The sequence below is a fragment of the Pomacea canaliculata genome, linkage group LG8 (assembly GCF_003073045.1).
Source record: "Pomacea canaliculata isolate SZHN2017 linkage group LG8, ASM307304v1, whole genome shotgun sequence".
In the NCBI taxonomy this organism is placed as follows: Eukaryota; Metazoa; Mollusca; class Gastropoda; order Architaenioglossa; family Ampullariidae; genus Pomacea; species Pomacea canaliculata.
Genome location: NC_037597.1, coordinates 11,181,417 through 11,202,085, shown reverse-complemented (window position 1 = coordinate 11,202,085; position 20,669 = coordinate 11,181,417). Strand labels below are relative to the sequence as shown.

The 20,669-nt window shown below is 41.4% G+C and overlaps 1 protein-coding gene across 4 annotated transcripts in view; it reads right to left on the bottom strand.

The window, feature by feature from the left end:
• The window catches only part of LOC112570697 (Golgi resident protein GCP60-like), a 51,247-nt gene that overhangs the window by 22,460 nt on the left and 8,118 nt on the right, over positions 1 to 20,669 (bottom strand). For all 4 annotated transcript variants that reach the window (XR_003100682.1, XM_025249266.1, XM_025249268.1 and 1 more), the window contains 3 exons: positions 5,179 to 5,319; positions 1,703 to 1,816; positions 47 to 134 (listed from right to left, as the gene is read on the bottom strand). Coding sequence is in view for 3 of the 4 variants with exons in the window: in XM_025249266.1 (XP_025105051.1) it covers positions 47 to 134; positions 1,703 to 1,816; positions 5,179 to 5,319 (343 nt within the window). In the remaining variant the exon portion in view is untranslated. The remainder of the gene's footprint in view (positions 1 to 46; positions 135 to 1,702; positions 1,817 to 5,178; positions 5,320 to 20,669) is intronic.

Here is a 20,669-nt window from a genome sequence, read left to right as displayed (position 1 = left end):
AAACTACTTTCTTCTCATGGCTTTACATACATAACCCAGAACTAACCATTTGTGAATTGCCTGGATACTGCTGTTGAGAGTACTGTCTGAACTGATGGGCAGTCTGCTGATTGAGTGCTGCCCTTATCTGCAACCTGAAATGAAATGATTTATATCTTAATTTAAATGTTTCCTGAATTAAAAAACAAAAAACAAGTAAAAACATCTTTTAAGGTGAAATGACAAAACAATGTCTTTGTCTTCATCATGTCAAGACAAACTCCGAGCCAACATTTACATGCCAAGTCTTTCCCCTCATCCTTTTTTGTTCTACTCAATATAACCAAGGACCACATACAGAGTGGACTGTTGGCAGATAAATTTTCACATTCATAACTCCTAGAACAGGGAATGAAGAGTAAGAACTGATGATACATTTTCTTACATAGATTGCAGTACTGAAGCTCAAGTTTTATTGTCTGCCGTGTTTTTCAGAGGATGCCAACAACATTTGCCAACTAAGCATTAAACTTATCAGAAGTATGCTGTTGATGTCCTGTGGGTTTAAAGTTAAAAGCCAGTCCCCTCAGCCTGTTAGGCAAAGAGACAGAACTCTCAATCATATTAATGATATATTTACAAGACTCTCAAATTGTAATTTAATAAGTCACAAAGACATAGAGGTGTTCATATTGATATATCATTTTAATCTGACACCTAATGAATTTGTTGAAAATTTGCTATAATTTTTCACAGAAACAAATAATATCAGGAAAGATGGGTTTCCAGTGCTTTTGCAAGAAAGCACCAAATCAAAAGTAGTCAACAACTGTAACTGGAAGGGTGTAGCCTCTGTTCACATCTGTTGAGATCTACAAAGTCTGTAATAAAAACAGATCGATTTAGACTTTGAAACAGTCTTGTCTATAGATTAAATCATCGTAAGATGATCACTAGTATCAACATGAAGCAGAGAGGACTGCACCAACTGTGTGACCTTCGAATAGCACAAAGAATGAGATACAGGAAGCTGATGAGATACAGGAAGCTGACCATCAACAGGACAACAGAAGGTTATAGTTGTAACCAAAAAGGCCACAGGCAAGCAGATCGTTGAACAGAATGATAATGAAGCGTGTGTCAAATGATAGGCATGAAAGTCATGACATCCATGAATAAACTGGGATACAACTAAGCAGTTTTATTTTATTTTTTTTATTAAAAAAGAAAGTAAATAAGAATGATAAAGATGCATGCTGTAGTAAGAGGATGATTTTCCCTGTTGCCAAGATTATGATAATGTACAAACTTTGCTGATATCTTTTTCATTTCCATACTCTTTCAATACTCTTTTAAACTTGTGGCTGTCTTATTTTTGGTTAAGAAGTTTTATTTTTTTGATGATTTTGTTTATCAGCTAATGCTGAGATTGCCTGACACTTCTCATTTAACCTTTTATGGAATGATATTTTTATGCATTTGTGTTGTATATCATTGTATTCCAACAGGTACATCTAACATGTTTGAAATAATATAAGGTAGAGTTTTTTTTTCCTGTTCCCTGAACCATGTATTATTTGTAATAACTGAATCTGAAAGCACATTTCCTACATGAACATGCTTTTATGTTTTATGTTTTATCTACTTGTTTTTTAAACACCATGAGTGACTCTTACCAGGGGACATATGTGCATCATAAATATTACAATTAACTAGCACGCACTCTTGCTCATGCTGACGTTGTCTCTCAGCTTCTTGCTGTTTGCGAGCTGCATCTTCTGCCTCCAGCATGTGCTTCTCCTCTTCTTCCTTTCTATGCAACGCTTCCTCTTCTTGCCTGGCAAAACAGAAAATCCAAAATTAAATATATGCCCACCCCTAAATATTAAGGAGCTGCATGAAAAACCCCATACTAACTCTGTTTATAAAGATATCTTTTACTTAATTTATATAATTTTACTATTTAACTGCTTTAACAGCTTTACACAGTGCAGTTAATTACTGTATGTGATATAAAATTTCTTGTAGATTTTCTATCAGGACAAAAATGTGATCAATTTTTGATATAACAACTTTATGCAGTGCAGTAAATTATTGTATTTGACAGCAGATTTCAAAAGTATTCTTAAAGATTTTAAATGCAGCTAAAGCCATATCACAGTGAGAAAGAGTAATATTACATTAAAAGGTTGAGATGCTAATATCCAGGTAATGCAATAACATTCTTAGTAACAAAAACCAATACAAGGAAGCAACATTATAAAATGGTAGGTAATGTGTAAGAAAAAAGAGTGTTGTGACCTACAAGCCACCAACAAACTAGAAACTAAAAACAAAATCTAGGATATAAAAATCCTTATGGTAAAACCCTATCTTCTTTAAAAATGAAAAATAGCTGATGATGGGAGCGATCTAAAGAATCTGCAATAAAAATTTCTGTACAGCACTCTGGAGACCAAGACATTTTATTAATACATGTACAACTGTAAAAATTCCGATACCAGAGACAGCCTGGCAAAAGATTTTCAATGAAAAAAAAATTTAACAGACGGGAAACAAGATTAGAACCAGAGTGAGAGCATACGCTGCTCAGCAACTTCACAAAACTTTAAAAGGCGCAGGTTAGGTCCATATTTTTAAATTGCTCCTGAAGCCACAATAAAAATATATATAACAATTCATCAGGATGTATAAAAATTAGTTGCTTGCAATGAAGGTCTACTTGATTGAGTTTGTATCATGATTTTCTTTGAGGATCATCAGCAGAAAGTTGCAGAGGTCGCTGCAGTCTAATGATTGAGTAGAGCAGGGGTGGGCAATTAATTTTCCCAAGGGGCCGCATGAGAAATTGGGATGGTTTTAGAGGGCCGGACTAATATATTTAACTCAGTTTTACCCAATACTGTATATATAGTATATATACTGGCGGGCGGGCCAGCGGGCGGGCCGGTCAGAGACAGGAGGCGGGCCAGATCCTAATTGGTACTTTCATTATAGAATATTAACACCCTGATTTTCTGCTGGAGTTTACTCCCTTTGTCTTTCCTAAGATTACCTGCAATGCTGCAGGCCCATATGCAACTGATTGCAAACATGTGACACTTCACCCTGGTTGGCATGTCTATCAATAAAAGCAAGGACGTGTATAGGTGGATTGCTGTCTGTCTGCCAAGACCAACGCTTAGTCTCTTGGGAAGTGATCTGCTGTTAGTCTCAGCGAGCCATAACAAAGAATGTGACTAAGCCAGAAGCTTTCTTGTCTCATGCCTTGTTTTAGCAGTTAACTGGAAAAAAACTGTCTGCCAGGAGTCCAGGGATATTAGTTCGTGATAAAAGTTTACACCTTGGGTAAGCGTTGTGGCTGGTACTTCCATCGTGGAAAGCCTTTGCCTAATTGCCATGTTGACATTCTATTTTCTGTTAAGGTGTTCTCCTTCCTAAGTCCTCCCAGCTATATCCACAAGGTGGTGGGGTCATTGGTGAGGGTAGAGCCACAGCCAGTTTTACCACTAGGTGAACTAGGCAAAGAGGGCACAAAGATAGCCTGCTAATTTTATTTTTAAAGCAATGAATGACTTCAGGGAAAATATTATTTTCATAGCATGACATCTGCAGGAAACCTTTCCTGTTTGTAGATTGCCTTCACCAGGGAAGTTTCTGTTTCTCAGTACACATATTACAGGAAAGAGCCATCATCTGAGGGCATCAAGGCACGTGCTGAACTGTGACAAACTTACCAGTGAAGAAGTGTATGGTGGGGTGTGCAAGATGGAAGAGGGCAGGAGAGGGGCGGGATTGTAGGGGGGCTGGTCAGAGCAAACCCTTAGGATGCAAAGAAGATCTGCCAGCCTAGCTTTTCACTCTTCTTTCGTGAAAACGGAAAAGGTTCTAAACTTATGAAACTGCAGTAGGGTTTAGGCACAACTGTAACAATTTTTTAACACGTGTGTCTTTTTGGTTTGGCCGGCTGTTTTATGCTCATTTTTTTTTACTTACAAACTTTGAGCTAGTGGGCACTTAACTAATGTCATGATTACCTATTAATAAGAGTCTTAGAGAATTTAAGAAACAAATATCATGGAAGAGTCTGTTGAATTAAAATATAAAATGATTAATTATTAAAAAAAATATAAAATAATTCATCTAGTTTTCTTGACAAATTTCACATCAATTTAATTCCCTGTCACGAACTTGTTCTCTCTGTAAGGGTGATACACAGGACTCAACTGGGCATTGACACCCTGTAGTTTTGTACTTACAATTGTGACTCATGATCATTAAAATTTCACTTTATGAACATCCCTCTAGTTTTGAACTCCAGAAGACTTTGGGTACACATATATTACGATGGGATAGTAGGGGGGGGGGGGAATTGGTTTTTTACGCCGTGCCAGCAGCTAAGGCTATATTACGGCAAGCAGTCAGCCCTGTAAACAGATGCCACGTGCAGAGAAAGAACATCGTGCCCGAGACGAGAAATGAACTCAGGGCAGCCAACCTTCACTGTATTGGTGACGGGCGCTAACCGTTGCGCCACCGGACCGCTGGGATAGTAGGGGAGACAGGGTACAAAGCTGGATAGGGGGGTGAGGCATGATCAAGGCTATGATCCCAGCAGGAAGAAGATCAACAGAACTGTTAATCAGCATTATAACAATCATTGTTATTTTTGAAAAGAATATAATGGTATTGAGAACACTGAATGAAGTACTTTAACTTTCAATGTAAATAGTACAGCATAAAACACAGTAAGCCAAAGTGATGGGATTTTGCACCTTAGAAGCATACTTCATTAGCAAACTGTTAAACATAATTTTCTAGTCAAAATACCTCAGTTACCAAACCCTTTAATCAATGTATTATCTTATGTGAATAAAAATTATCACCATAGTTGCATGGCAGGGACAAGAGGTCTGCTTGACAAGAAACCCTGTTGGTCTAAGGTTGACCCATATGGTACCATGTGATTCTGTTGGGCAGGGCAAAGGTGGGGTTACCAGCATTGTTTATTAAAAACAAGAGAAGACAGAAACTAAGATATAAATACACTAGCCAGGATGTGACAGAATTGTCTTTACAGATAAGCTGCTCCTGATATTGAGACAAAACAAGCATGAAGACTAACATTTAATATCAACATCACAGAATTCTGACTGAATGTTGTACAATTTTTTTAAATGTGCACAATTAAAGACTCACTGTTTCCGCAGTTTTTCTTCCTTTTCTGTCTTGTGAGCCTGCACATAAGGTCGAAAGAGTGGACACATAGCATCTAACTGCTCCACAAACTCTGTCATTGCAGTCTCTTTGGGCATATTCCCCAATATCTGCCATGCTTGCCTGCAAAATTGTAAAATCCAAGAATATTTATCTCACAATAGATGCCAAATATTCAAACATTAAATAACAAGACAAAACAGTGAGATGAATGAAGCTTCATGCTAAGCATCCAATTTCTAAAATAATAAGTTTAAGTTAACTGCACAGTTAGCTCGCTATTAACCACACACCAAAAAAAAAACCCAAACTTTTCACTGCAAATGGAACTACAGCATAAATCAGCCAATCAATCAATGCCAACTACATTCATTGGTGGATTTACAGCACAAGAGAATGTGATCACATGTAAAATATAAAAATACAAAGATTATTAATAAGTTTGTCTGTCTCCCCACTATGCTGTAAAAAGATACCAAATGCAGCAAATGCAACAAAAATGGAGAAAAACACCTCTTTGGACTCTTATATAACTTATAATATAGCTTATTTTCTATATGGTTTGTGGAGAAATCATCATAGTTTGACAGGAACTTTGCAGTAAACATCATGCTATTAATGTATACAAGCATTCAAAAAATAAATACCAAAATTTTGAACATATGAATTTTTTCCAAACAAGGACTGATCAATATATTAGAAATATTTTATTCTTCAGTTATTAAATATTTTTATGGATTATGGTTCTTGCATAAACTCAATAAATAATATAAAGCACACATAAATTCATAACAGCTTTGTGTTTTTATAATGCTTTTATAATACTAAAAAAGCATATTGCTTCAATATATTTACAACATAGTGTACAAACACGTGTAGCCCCTCTAGCAAAGGTAGGAACAGTTTATTTCTGTTTACTTTAAAATTTAATTGTAGTTTTCATTCATGTCATTTAAAAAATTTAGTTTAGAATTTGCTTTTAATCCTTGTAATTTGTGTACATCTGGGTAATGGTATGAATATGAATGTCAAGGTCACATAGCCTTGTCACATAGTCACATAAGTTTAGATGTTTTCAGAGTTAACCCTAGACAGTGAAAACATTTACCCTTATTTGTAAAGAATTATGAAAACCCTTTTATTCAAATTTAAATAGTGTGCACATACATCAGGAAATTACAAGCATAGATCTGTAATTTCTTTAGTTTCTTTTTCCCCAAATAACTGTCTCAAGGAAAAGTCCAAACTTCAGCAAAATCTTCTCCATCTAGGTCAGACCTGGGCAAAGGCCGGCCCGCGGGCATGATCCGGCCCGCCTCCTGTCTCTGGCTGGCCCGCCCGCTGGCCCGCCCGCCAGTACATATACTATATATACATTATTGGGTAAAACTGAGTTAACTATATTAGTCCAGCCCTCTAAAACCATCCCAATTTCTCATGCGGCCCCTTGGGAAAATTAATTGCCCACCCCTGATCTAGGTACTCAAAATCATGTGTGAAAAATATGAATAGCAATTTGTTATAAATGCTAAGTACACAATGGATTAATACCGATATCAGAAGATGTAGCTTCTTTAAACTGCAAGACTACCAGGTTTGCTGTTTAGAACTAAATGATCAAAAGTTTGAATTCTGTTCATGTGATGCCAATTATGAAAAGATGAGCAATATGTGTGGTCATGTGACTTAAACCGTCAGCTTGGAAAACAAGAGTTGTTCGTGTATGGAAAAGATTCGTCAAATAGAAAACATTGGGTGTTAGTCTTCCCCTGTGGGACCCCGGGGTATGCTTGCCTAGCAAGCATTGTAAGAATAGGGTCCCTGCCATCCAGCCAGGCATGTCGTAAGAGGCGACTAAGGTGGACACCTCACCTAGAGGTAAAATAGGTTGTGTAGGGCTAACAACCCCACCATGTAAAAAAAATCATGTTACAGAAACTAAAACCAGAGAACTCGTCACAGATGGCGAAGGTAATGAAGAACACCAGGAGACTGGACTAATGACGGACGACAGCCAAACCCGAAAGGGAGCTGGCGCCCCGATAGCGGATTTACTGAAGCCGAGGCAAAAGTTGAGGGTGGGGTGCTGGAACGTCCAGACCTTGTACCAGACTGGCAGGATGCTCCAATTAGTCAAGGAGTTTGACAACTACAACTTGGACATCCTGGAGTCAGTGAGGTCAGATGGACCGGCACGGGAAAGAGGAGACTAGCGTCAGGACATACCATCTTGTTCTCAGGAAGATCAGACGCTCAGCACTCTGAAGGAGTAGCTCTACTCCTCAACAAGAAAACGGAAAAGGCACTGCTGGAATGGAAGCCTTATGGACCCAGGCTTTTGAGAGCAAGATTCCATTCAAAGTACACCAAGCTGACAGTGCTAGCTTGCTATGCACCAACAAATGACTCTGAGGCAGAAGACAAGGATGCTTTTTACGATCAGCTCCAGGCAGCCTCAGAAAGCGTTCCAGCCCACGACATGTTGCTCATCATCGGCGATCTCAATGCCAAGGTGGGAAGTGACAACACCTGCAGGGAGCATGTCATGGGCAAACATGGAATCGGAACCATCAATGACAACGGAGAGAGACTGGCAGACTTTTGTGAAGAAAACAACCTACTGATTGGAGGCACACTCTTCCCACACAAAGACATCCACAAGGCAACATGGACATCACCAGATGGGATCACAAAGAACCAGATAGACCATGTCATCATCAACCGAAAATGGAGGAGCTCACTTCAAGATGTTAGAGCCTACAGAGGAGCAGACATTGCCAGTGACCACACTCTTGTGATAGCCACAGTTTCTTTGAAGCTGCGTCGATCACGAGGAGGCACGTCAGCAGAGAGTGGACTCCGGCAAACTAAAAAATCCAACCACCGAAAGGGCCTTTGCTATGGAAGTAAAGAACAGGTTCCAGGCACTAGGAGACCAACAAGAGATGACCTTAGACGACTTCAATCGAGTCTTACAGGAATCAGAAGAGAAAATACTGGGCTTCCAACGGAAAAAGAAAGAACAGTGGATCAGAGAAGAGACATGGAAGAAGATAGAAGAGAGAAAGTCAGCCAAACAAAGAATCAACAGCACCAGATCTGAACGCCTGAAGGAACAACTCAGACAAAGATATACAAAACTAAACAAAGAGGTAAAGAGGATGGCAAGAACCGACAAAAGAGACCATATAGAGAAACTGGCAGATGAAGCAGAAAATGCAGCAAGTAAAAATGACCTGAAGACACTGTACAAGATAAACAAACAGCTAAACAACGGGTTTAAGAACAGTGATGTGCCAGTGAAAGACGTGAACGGTAATGTCATCGAGGGAGAGGCAGGAAAACTACAGCGCTGGAGGGAACATTTTGAGTCGGTTCTGAACAGACCAGATCCCCCTCAGCTTTCAGACATCCAGCCAGCAGCTATAGACCTTGACATCTGCACAGACCCACCAAGCCTGGAAGAAGTGACAGCAGCAGTCAAGACAATGAAGAGCGGCAAAGCACCAGGGGCAGATGGAATAACAGCAGAGATGTTGAAAGCAGATATAAATGTGACAGCTCCCAAGCTGACTGAAATCTTCAGGCAAATTTGGTAATCAGGGCAGGTCCCTGTTGCGTGGAAGACAGGGCTCATCTTCAAGTTACCCAAGAAAGGAGATCTTGGAGACTGCAATAATTGGAGGGGCATAACACTTCTTTCCCTCACCAGCAAGGTCTTCAGCAAGATTGTTTTGTCAAGACTGACGGCAACTCTTGAGAAAGACTTCCGACCACAGCAAGCAGGATTTCGCCCTGGGCGATCCTGCTCTGAACACATCTTCATTCTGCAACAAATTCTGGAGCAGAGCAACGAATGGAACACACCGCTGTACATCAATTTCATCGACCTGGAGAAGGCTTTTGAAAGCATCCACCGCGAGTCCTTATGGAAGATCCTGAGGCATTACGGAGTCCCTGCAAAACTTGTTCAGGTCATTGCAATGCTGTACAGCGATTTCAAATCCCAGGTTTTCTGTGACACGGAGCTCACAGACCCCTTCAACGTCAGTACCGGGGTGAAGCAGGGCTGCATTCTGTCGCCGTTCCTCTTCATCCTGGCCATGGACTGGATCATGAAGACTTCCACCGACAGTGAGAGGAGAGGGATCAGATGGACCATGACTATGACAGCAACAACAGCGCTGGAAGACTTAGACTTTGCTGATGACATTGCCCTGCTGTCACACCGCCACCAAGACATGCAGGAAAAAACAAAGGCCTTCTCAGAAACAGCTGGAAACCTTGGCTTGAAGGTCAGCACAAAGAAAATGAAAAGTATGAGAGTGAACGCCAGAGTCCAAGACAGCATCAAACTAAATGGAGAAGAGATTGAGGAAGTTGACAGTTTCTCCTATCTTGGGTCCAAAATGTCAAACACCGGGGATGCGGAGGTGGAGATTCGAGCCCGACTGGCGAAAGCCAGCCAGGCCTTCCCCTCACTTAGGAGCACATGGAAGGCAAAAAACATCAGCCAGAAGATCAAGCTGAGAATCTTCAAGTCAAATGTGATCAGCACCCTCCTTTACGGATCAGAATCTTGGAAGATGACCAAAACCATCAGTAACAAGCTTGACATCTTCCAAAACAGATGCCTCAGGCGCATACTTAACATCTTTTGGCCAAACACCATCACCAACGAAGAACTCCACCGAAGAACTGAAACCGAGTCCATCACCACACAGGTTCAACGAAGGCGTTGGCGGTGGATTGGACATGTGCTCCGCCAGCAGACAGCAGACCTTTCCAGAGTCGCCCTACGATGGACTCCAGACGGCCGAAGAAAACGAGGCCGCCCAAAGGAAACTTGGAGAAGAACAGTGGAAAGGGAGATGAAGGGAAAGGGCTGGACATGGGGTCACCTAGAGCGGGTTTCAGCCGATCGACATCGGTGGCGGACTCTGGTTGAGGCCTTATGTGCAACCTGATGCACGAAGAGGAATAGATAGATAGGGTGTTAGTCTTTCTTCGGTGACTATAAATATACAGCTTTTCATCTAATTAAGGCTGCTTGCTCCCTTCCTTCCTTTTTTTCAGTTGGTTATTAGTAGAAATGTTCATATTGGACATCTTGCCTGTCATTTGCATTCAACTTTCTGACTTCTTGTAAGGTGAGAAAGTAACAAACAGAAGAGATCAACAGCATACTGAAACATCAATAAGCTATGAATATATCTTTGGGCAAATGTACTTCAACATAAGCAAGTCAAGGAACATTTCTTTTCATCACAAGTCTTCCCCGCTTATGCTACAAGACAAATACAAAATAGGAATAGCTTGTTGAAAAAAGTTGTGAACAGCCAGGGCTCATGAATGCAAAAAAGAAGAAGAGCCTGACACTGCATGCCTTCCACTGACAACAGAAGTAGTATGCTGTTGCTATGGGGAAGGTTAACAATCACTCCTATTAAGGCAAGAGAAACTTGTGGAAACGAAGTTGCAAAGAAGCTACAAGAAAACCAGTGCACACAGCAGTTGAAGAAGGCAAGACTTGTTGCAAGGTGCTCCAATGCAATCAGAAAAGAGGCAGCACACAACAGGCCTTATCAAGAGTGCAAAGGTCTCAAGGATGATTCAGAGGAATTTTGTGCACCACCATTAGGTTAGCTCTGTTGGATTAGATCAGCTATCACAAACTTATTTGGAATCAGAAAGGAGCCTTGAGGTAATCTGGGAATGTAGACCACCTACAAATCCATCCCACTGCAGTCCAACAAAAGTAATTTTAAAAAAGCTTTTATTCTGATGTTATCACATTCGTTAATAATAGATTTTCATTTCACTGATATGCAGCTTTTAATTAACCTATTTCAAGTTTATGCTAAAATTCATTCCTACCTTTATTTGCATGCTTTTTCATCCCTACTTAATCCTCATCTCTTTCTAAAGTGTGTGATGCCTTAATATCAAGCCATAAAAACATCTTATCAAACTGTCAAGAATGCTTGCATCTGAGCAGAAACCCTCAGTCCCTCACTCTCAAAAACTGATCAAATGCCACAATGAGATTTTTTTTTATCTTATTCCTAAAGGAAACATTCCTAAGAAAATAGATGACTGGGTGCGGTTCTGAACTATACAGTTATGCATGATAGAGGTCTAAGATCAATTAAATAGCAACAAGAAGAATGCAACCTCTTTATAAGTACAACATTCTATTCTTCTATATTGTTTGTAGTATCCTAGAAGTAAAACAAGGATGACTATTCAGGTAGAGGCCACAAGTTCAAGCAATGCTCAGCTGTACATGGGAAACAGGAAACAATGTTGTCTCCAACAGATGTGAAGAACGTGAAGGTTAATTATACATGAATAAAAATTATGTGATGACACGTTCACAAGATGCAGCCCTTTAAACATTGCTTTTCTCAAGATGTCACAAGTGTTAACTTGCTGGTTATGTGATGACTCATTAGTATATAGGCTAGAAGCTTATGTGCTGGCTGCAATCTTCAGTGACGATCTAAACTTAGACCAAACCAAATGCATAAAAAAAATTAGTTTAAAATGAACTGGGTATTTTTGTAAAAAGTAATGGCAGCCATGTGTTCTGTTAAACTTACTAGCGACAAATGCAAGTTATTTTAGCTCATATTCCCTGCCATATTTACATGCCGCTGTACTTTTACTGAGTGCACACTGCACTCGGGGGTAGAGGGAGGCAGCATAAATTGATGTTTTATACACCATTACTACAGGTCTGTAAAGTGATGAAAAACAATACAGCTTTAGCTATATCTGAACAGAGCTACATCTCTTTACCAAAATGAGAGTTAATGCACATGACAGTTAAAGACAACAATTTAAAAAAGTAAGATATTTATAGCAAAGAATCCTAAACTATCCTGATATTTAATTGATAAATAATCATGAAATATCAGATGATATTCCTGACAGTGCATATTATTTATAAAAGCGATAAAGTAAAACATCTTTATTAAGACCTTCCTGATTATAACCCAAACATTTTTCATGGAAGTATTTCACTGTATTATGACAGCCGTCACAACTTATGCCTGACAGTATATGCTCTATTACAACATTCTATGCAAAAATTGCATGTTGAAAAAAATTAAGTACATTTTAAAACAGACTGCTTCTGGCTGGTTGCTAATCCATATCATGATGTGATTTTCTGCAGAAATCACATAAAATAAATACATTTCAAAAGAGACGAATTGTTATATAGGTCACCTGTCATTTTGACCCAAACTGTAGAGTCATAGCCATCATATCATCCCAACACCAAAAGTCAAATCCATTCACGGACAAAAGATGAGTCAACCTCTGATGAGAGGACTAGATATTAATATCAAATATAATCAACAGAGCCCTGCAGTATTACTTCTCAGTTATTCATTTAGCCTGGGTTTGGTCAGTTCAACTTTTAGTTTGGGACGATGTTGTGTTATTTAGGATATGTGGTCATGGCAGGTTTGAGTCAACTTGGGCAGGTCAATACAGCTGATGTGATATGGTTTTTGTGTCAAAATTATTATACCACATTCCCTGTTGTTTCTTTATCAGCACACATCAGTCGATTGTGCTTTATTAACAACCTTTTACAGAAGTCATATGTTGATAAAAATAAAATCATTGTGGTCGGCTGTGCGCGTTTGATTGTGACTTTTTGCTAAAATCAAATTCAAAAATATTATGAGTATATTATAAGTGTCTTTGTCTACCAGGGTACCTGTGTATTGATTGATTGCTCTTACTTTGAGTTAGTTCCCTAATAAACCTTCAGTGAAGAGTAAAAATGGCATAATAAGCATGACCAAGTGAAAACAACCAAAAAGGCATCATGATATGTGCTTTAAGAGCTTTATTTCAACATTGAAATAAATGAGCTTCAATTTATATGTTTAAAGCTACAGCTCATGAAATGGAAGATTTGTTTTCTCACTTCTACAGTCTCTCTTATAACCTGATTTTGGTGGATTTTAGTCTTAAAAGGGAGTTTTACTGTAGTTCCAAATATCTTCTGATTATTCCCCTGCCAACAAGAATAGAGTGACTGATGATAATATACTATGTGAAGAACTGCGTACATCGTAACCTGAAAGCATTGGTGTTTTGTATAGTTTGATGTTCTCACAGTCTATATGATAAAAGTGATTAATACTGCTGAAAAGATCCATTAAGGCAGTTACTTAATATGCGGTCTGTGTGGAGGAAGGATGTCATCATTACTAATGATGTTTTCATCCACTGTCAATATTTTTAAATGCTATTCTTAGGAAAAAGACTGAAGAAACTATTACAAAAGAGAATTTTTTTAAAGTTTTGTATCAACTGCTACAACAAATTAAAAAAATGAAATGGCAAAAGAACTACATATATTGGATGCTTTGCTTTTATGTGCTCTAAAAGGAGGTAGGCCAGCAGTGAAACTTTCATGTAGGGCGTGAGCAGTTTTACCACCTATAGTTACCATATTCTCTATAGCTCACCTAGGAACTTACAGCCCAGTGTGCATTTCCACTGAAAATTATAGCTGGTTGCTTCACAACCATATTGATCTATTCCATTCCAAAACAGAAGATGACATTTATTGCTGAAAGCATACGCAATCACAACTGTACACACTAACGTGAGGCAGTGAAAAGCCAATATTTCTCATGCCTCCTTTCCAAAACATTGTTAATATCCTAAATTACCTTAAGGGTTTTTCTGAAACTGTTGCTTACTTTGACAGCTATGTCTTGAAATGGATGGAAAAATAATACTGTGTGTATTTGTTTGTACACACGGTAACATGGTTAAAAGAGCAATGATAAAATAAGCACACCAGTAGTGCTGAAGATAAACTGATCTACATCTGCTACTAAAATTCACAGGTAGCTTTATTCACTTTTATTCTCAGGTTTGCAGTGGGTTTAAACAAACTTCCCCAGTTAAACTGCACTAATAGTGAGTGATCCAAACATTGGGAGTGAAGTGCAAATAAGGGTGTGCAAAGTGCAAAGTCAGAAATGATCAAGAAGTTTTTATCTCTAGATGTGCTAATGTACTGCAAAGCAGGTACATGTACTAGGGCTTTTAACTCCGCAGAGAAGATAGAGCTATGGAACTGTCAGAGGTGGTGTGGAGGTGTTCATGGAGACTGCTGCGGCTGCAACAGTTCCTTTTACAGGATTTTTTGAACCATCAGTGTATATTTGATGAAAATCTAGATAGTCTGTGATTATTTCTCTAAAATGCTGTATATAGACTATATCAGGGATTTCTGATTTCTTTAGTTTGGAAAGGTCAAAATGAACTTCTGGTACAGGAAGTAGCCATGGTGGTGTCTTGGTCAGTGTAAATGGTGCTGTTGTTTTGGGGTCCACTCCCAATTTCTGTAGATTGGGATAAACCCGTATGGGTAGAGGTTTTTGTTTATATTCGCGTGCTCTATACTTATCTAAAAATTGTAGAGAAAAAAAACCAAGTGAAAAGCAGGGTTCTGAAGCAGAGCTTGAAATTTAGAGACATATGACAGAATTTTAGTTGTCGTAAGCCTAGCAGTGGTTCACCCGCCTCTGCATATAGTCTGTGTATGGGAGTAGTCCTGAATGCTCCAAGACAGATTCTGAGCCCATAATGATGTACAGTATCTAGCCTTTGAAGGTATGAAGTTCTGGCAGATCCATAGACTATGCATCCATCACCCAATCTAGAGCGTACTAGAAAGCGATATAGATGGAGTAAAGTAATTTGGTATGCACCCCATTTTGTATTGCAAATCACTCTCAGAATATCCAGGGCCTTCAGACAGGAAGCTTGAGGATGGCGGATGTTTGAAAAGAGTTTGCCATCAAAAATAATACCCAAGAAACGAATCTCTTCTACTACTTTGAGTACCATTCCATTTATCAGGATAGAAGGTTCAGGAAATGGACCTCTTAATTTTGTAAAGTAAATGCAGACCTCTTAATTTTGTAAAGTAAATGCAGACAGATTTTGAAGGGAAAAATTTGAAACCATTTAAGTGATATGGACTTGTCTATGTTTCATGATGACCTGGGAACCCATCTGGTCCTCTATCCCTAAACATCTGCTGACAGGCTTGTGACCATTCTCTGCTGAATGTTGGAAGCCCATGCTTCTGATGTGTGTAAACAAACTCATCCCAACAAACACACGCCACGGTACCCCAGGATTAGTATTGAGGTGTAAAGAGTGAAGGTGAAGCGTTGATGAGCTGAGACATTGTTGTGTAGGTTGACTGACCATAAATAGATGCTAAACGCTGTCAACTGCTAAGTCACCCACCTCCTTCATTCGGTAAAAACTGTATTCCTCCGTGCTCACATCAGTACTTGTTTGTTGAGTAGCCTATTTAGAGCATGCAGCTTTAAAAAGATAATCAGACTGACTAAATTTCAACATCGTCAATTAACAGCAGCAGATGATGTCTGATTACTTTCATGTAATCACAATGTTGAAATTTAGATTCATATAGCAATTAATTTTATCTGCCTAATTAAATATAAGGATTTATGTTTTTAGTTGGTCTTTATATGTGTTGGTCTATGTCGAGTAATCTGAGTTTTACACAGATTCAGATAGGCAGAGACAATATATTCAGTAAATTTCTGCACCTGAACTACAACCACTTATTTGTCATCTAATTTCAAATTGGCATATTACACCTGAAATTAACAAGTTCTGCAAAATCCGGCTTCCATGCATGAATTGTGCTTTATGTCATAGTCCATGACATTTCACAACACGTATATGAACAATGCCCAGCATATATATCAGATGCTTCAGAAGATTTGCATTTATCACGCTCTAGTAGCAAAGACAAATATGAAACCCTGAACTATAAACTAAAGGTATTGAATCTTACATATTTGATGTTACGTTTTCAGTAACGTTAGTAAACGGACACAAAAATTTAACTGCTTGTTATCTCTCTCTCCACTTCAAAGCTGCACCGACTCGCCATCTACAACCAACAGATAAAGCTGACTCCGATGTGTTTCCTTGTCATCCGCCAGACAAATCCTGTATTTCTTCGTCCTCTAACCCAAACTTCCAGATGTTAACCAACAACTCCATGACACAACGCGTCTGGCGTCAATACCTAATTTCGTAACATAATGACGTCAATACCTAATTTCGTAACATAATGACGTCAATACTTAATTTCGTAACATACCCCCCCACTTCAAAAAGAAACTCCGCAGGACTTTCTTCCACAAACATACGAAATTAAATGGACATTCTTAAGATATCATCCATCTTCCCAACCAAAAACCAAGTTAAAGCATTATCTACCCTAACATCAAATACTAACCAGTCTCTTAACAATAGAGCTAACCAACAAAACTTCACAAACGTCAAATATGTAGTTATATTCAGCTCAGTTCAGCTCACTGAGCTAACCCGGCTAAAGAAATAAGCACTCAAAGCGATTGATGTATCGGTAGTGTTTTTCAGCCGCTCCAGCCGGGCCTCTCTCCACGTACCGCTTGAGAAGGATGGCGTGGAACACCTTAGCTTTCCTTTTATACGCACAACATAGTCGTTCACGCCCTTGACTTTTCTCACACTGCAAACTGACCTTTCCAGCTGATGTCACACGACCTCCCTTCCGCCTCCAGGCGCGAGGACGCATGCCTTTCAGCAGACCACGCCTTCTAGCCTTGTCTGTAGGTCCTGCAAACGATTCTGTCCTCGCCTTCCACGGATGGTGCATCTTCACCACAACTTGTACTCTCTCACGCTGTCTGTCATGTAACAGCCGTGGAGACTTTTTCCATCTAACTATAGCAGGGTGTGACGAAGTAACGCCTCCTGCCTTCCTCAGTTTTCTCCTTACAACCGCCTGCTTCCACTTTGTTCGCTTCTTCTTTCCTATACTTCTAACTATGCAGTCCCTTCTGGAGGTTTCTGCACCTTCTGCAAAGACTATGGAGCTTAACTTGACGATTACCGTCTGCATATCTACCCCAACCTCTCCTTCTGTATTCGTTGTCGGCATTACAGGTCGTGTAGTCAAACTCGGCCCACCGTCTACTTTGACAGACAGGTCATAACTGATAGTGTTCCCTCCTCCACTCATAGTAGTTATTTCAACTGCCTGTGGCAACCCACAGACAGCTGTCACCAGCTTTCCAGGACCACCATTGTCTCTCGCCAAGAATGGCGCTTTTTCGACAGCTAGTTTCTTTTCCCATTGCTCACCGCTGTCCCATACCCTCACCGGCACTACCTCAACAGCTAGAGTCTGCACGTTCCCCGCTTCGAGCGGTCTTCCAGTTGCAATTAGCGTCCGCGTCTCGCGACTGCCACTGCCCCCTGCATATTGCAGTTCCGTTTCAGTACTCCGCGCTTGCGTCGAGCGCTCGCCACTAACACCTGTCTGCGGCGGTTCCATGGCAACACTTGCTATGCGCCCTTCACAATAGCTGTCACCACCCACCCGCTTCGGTGTCTCCTCGACAGTCAGCGTTCGCATCCCGCGATAGCCGCTGCCCTCCGCTTGCACAGGTATAACCTCGACAGCTGGTTCTCGCCACCCGCGATGGCCACTGTCATCTACCTGCAGCGGTTCCGCCGTGCTAGTTGGTCCTCGCATCTCGCGATCGCCCCTTTCAGCATCCTGCCTTGACCCAGCACCTGGTATAGGTGCTCCCGTCTTCCCAAGACTATGGTCATCTACCTGCAGTTGCTTACTTCCCTCGTGGCTTCGATTAGCCTGGCTCCCCAGGAGATCAGGAATATCTCCATACTCTGACTCTCCTCCAGCGCAAGTCATCAGTCCGTCGATGGCTCCCGCCCCCTCTCTACCAGAATCACAAATGCTTGAGTCTAAATCGCTAAACTCATCCTCGCTATCTATCCTGCACGCCTCATCATCTCTCTCGTCTACATCATAAGCCACGCCCTCGTTGGTTTCGTACCCACTAATGCCTACTTCGCTGGCTTCCACGTCACTAGCATCCCACTCTCTAGTGTCGCCCTCGCTAACATCTACTTCACTAGTCACCCACACTTTGGTTTCGGTCTCGCTAACATTTACCTCGTTAGCCTCGCACTTGCTATCGTCCAGATCGCAAATCTCGTCATCGCTGACGCTAACCTCTGAAGACTCTGTCAATCGTTTAACTCTGTCATTCGTTGTCGCCCACCGTGACTTGTTGCCCTGAGGACAGCGCCGCGAGTAGTGTCCTACTGTCCCGCAGCCGTAACATTTGACCCTCGTATGCGCCTCAGGCCTACCTGCCTTTTTAGGGCACCACTTAGCAACATGTCCTGCACGATTACAGCGGTAACAAACAACATGAGATGGTATCTCACGTTGACCCTTCCTCCACCTTGAGGTACTATAGTCTACGTCTTCCTCCTCACTGGGTAAATTGTCAGTGTCTGTTGCACTGCGCACTAGTGGCTTTCCCCCAACTTGCGTGACTCCAACTATCATGTTCTCAGAGTCGAGGTAATTATTCTTTCTGGCGCCGCATCTGATGTTAGCTCTGATTCTTCTTTCGCTTGCTTCGACCTGCTTGCGATATTCATCCAGTGTCAAGTCATCTCGCTGCGTCTGAATGAGTTTGTCCTTATCGATGTCAGGCATTCTCATGTCCGGTGTGACAGCTAAAACTTGGGTTTTTACCTTTTCTTGTGCCGCCTGTGCTCTAGTTATCACAACACATGTGTGCTCCCACCCCAGGTCGGGGTCATCAGCGGCTCTAGCGCCTTCAATGTTGCCGATAATCAGATCATATGGCGGGTTATCGAGGCACAATGCATTCACCTGGCCACTGAAATACGGCGATGATACTTCAACATCGGCCGTCTGCACATCCTGACTATGCCCGTGACAGCATCTGAGCCTCGAGCTGTTGCCTGTGAACTGACCTTCTAACACAAGGTCTTTCCGGATGACGACTCCAGAACACCCAGTGTCCCTCAGCACGGTGACGTTGTTACCACCCACCTGTCCGCGTGACACCGGCATATTTCCAATATCGCCGGTAGTTCTCATGGTAAACGCGCAGTCTACCACTGGAGTGTGTTGTTCGTTCTGGGTCGTGCTGTTAGTAGCGATCGTGTGTTGTCGTCGGCCCTCATAGCTTGGCCCTTGGCTATCTCCCTCACAAATGGCCACGTTTGCTGACATCAAGGGACGACGATTTGACAATTGCGGGATTCGTCGAGTGTTTCCCTCCAGTGTTTGGCGGCTGGTCGAATGCTTCGTTGAGTTGCTCGGGCACGCCATTGCTTTGTGACCATTTCCACCGCAGGAATAACACCGCAGCTCGTTGCCTCGATGCCATTCGTGACCCTGGCTGAGCTGGGTGGATGTAGTGTTCTGGGCCGTGTCAGCCTCAACCAAGGATCCTCTTGACCTAGCGGTAAATTCTCTGCCTTGCGACTGCAGGTATCTTGTCGCAGCATTGGACAATGCTTTCAGACTCTGGTCTTCTTGCTGCTGTAAGAAGACAGCCAAGTCTTTGGGGCAGGCTTCGAGGAACTGCTCTTTGAGTACTATATACAACAAACCGTCGAAGTCAGTCTTTTGCCCCGCTGCCTCAGTCCATCGATAGAGGTACGCTCTTAACCTTTCTGTAAACTGCTCGGGGCTCTCCCCTTTTTCCGGTTTACTTGCACGGAAACGTCGCCTAAAGCCATTCTCCGTGAAGTCATAGCCACTCAACAGCGCTTGCTTCAACTGACTGTAGTCCTGAGCCGCTTCTGTCGGCATGCGTGAGTAAATGTCCAGTGCATGTCCCGACAACAACGCGCTGAGTGACACCGCCCACTCACTTCTCGGCCAGCTAAACAGCTCAGCATGGCGCTCGAACCGTTGTAAATAACTGTCCATACTGTCTTTTCCGTCTACAAATTTCGGCAACTTTGGCCTCTCACATTTCACAGACACCTCCGATGTGGTGACTGCAGGCCTCAGACGCGCTATCTCCAATTCATGCGCGCGTTGTCTTTCTCTCTCTTCGTGTTCCAGTTGTAATTGTAATTTCCGTAGTTCTCGCTCTGCAGCTCTTTCTTCTCTTTGTTCTCTTTCCCTCTCCTTCTGTTCTACAAACCCTCTTAACTCTTCTCCCTCCAGGCCTAACTCTTTGCCTAACTTCACTAACTCCTTCGTGACTTCCATGACTGTACACTAATAAAATTGAAAAGATTCACCCACAGTTCTCTTGACTTTACTGCAGCAGCTTCTCTGTAACGGCAAAGATGACGGTGCGGATATATCTTTGGACGAGCCCCCAGATGTTACGTTTTCAGTAACGTTAGTAAACGGACACAAAAATTTAACTGCTTGTTATCTCTCTCTCCACTTCAAAGCTGCACCGACTCGCCATCTACAACCAACAGATAAAGCTGACTCCGATGTGTTTCCTTGTCATCCGCCAGACAAATCCTGTATTTCTTCGTCCTCTAACCCAAACTTCCAGATGTTAACCAACAACTCCATGACA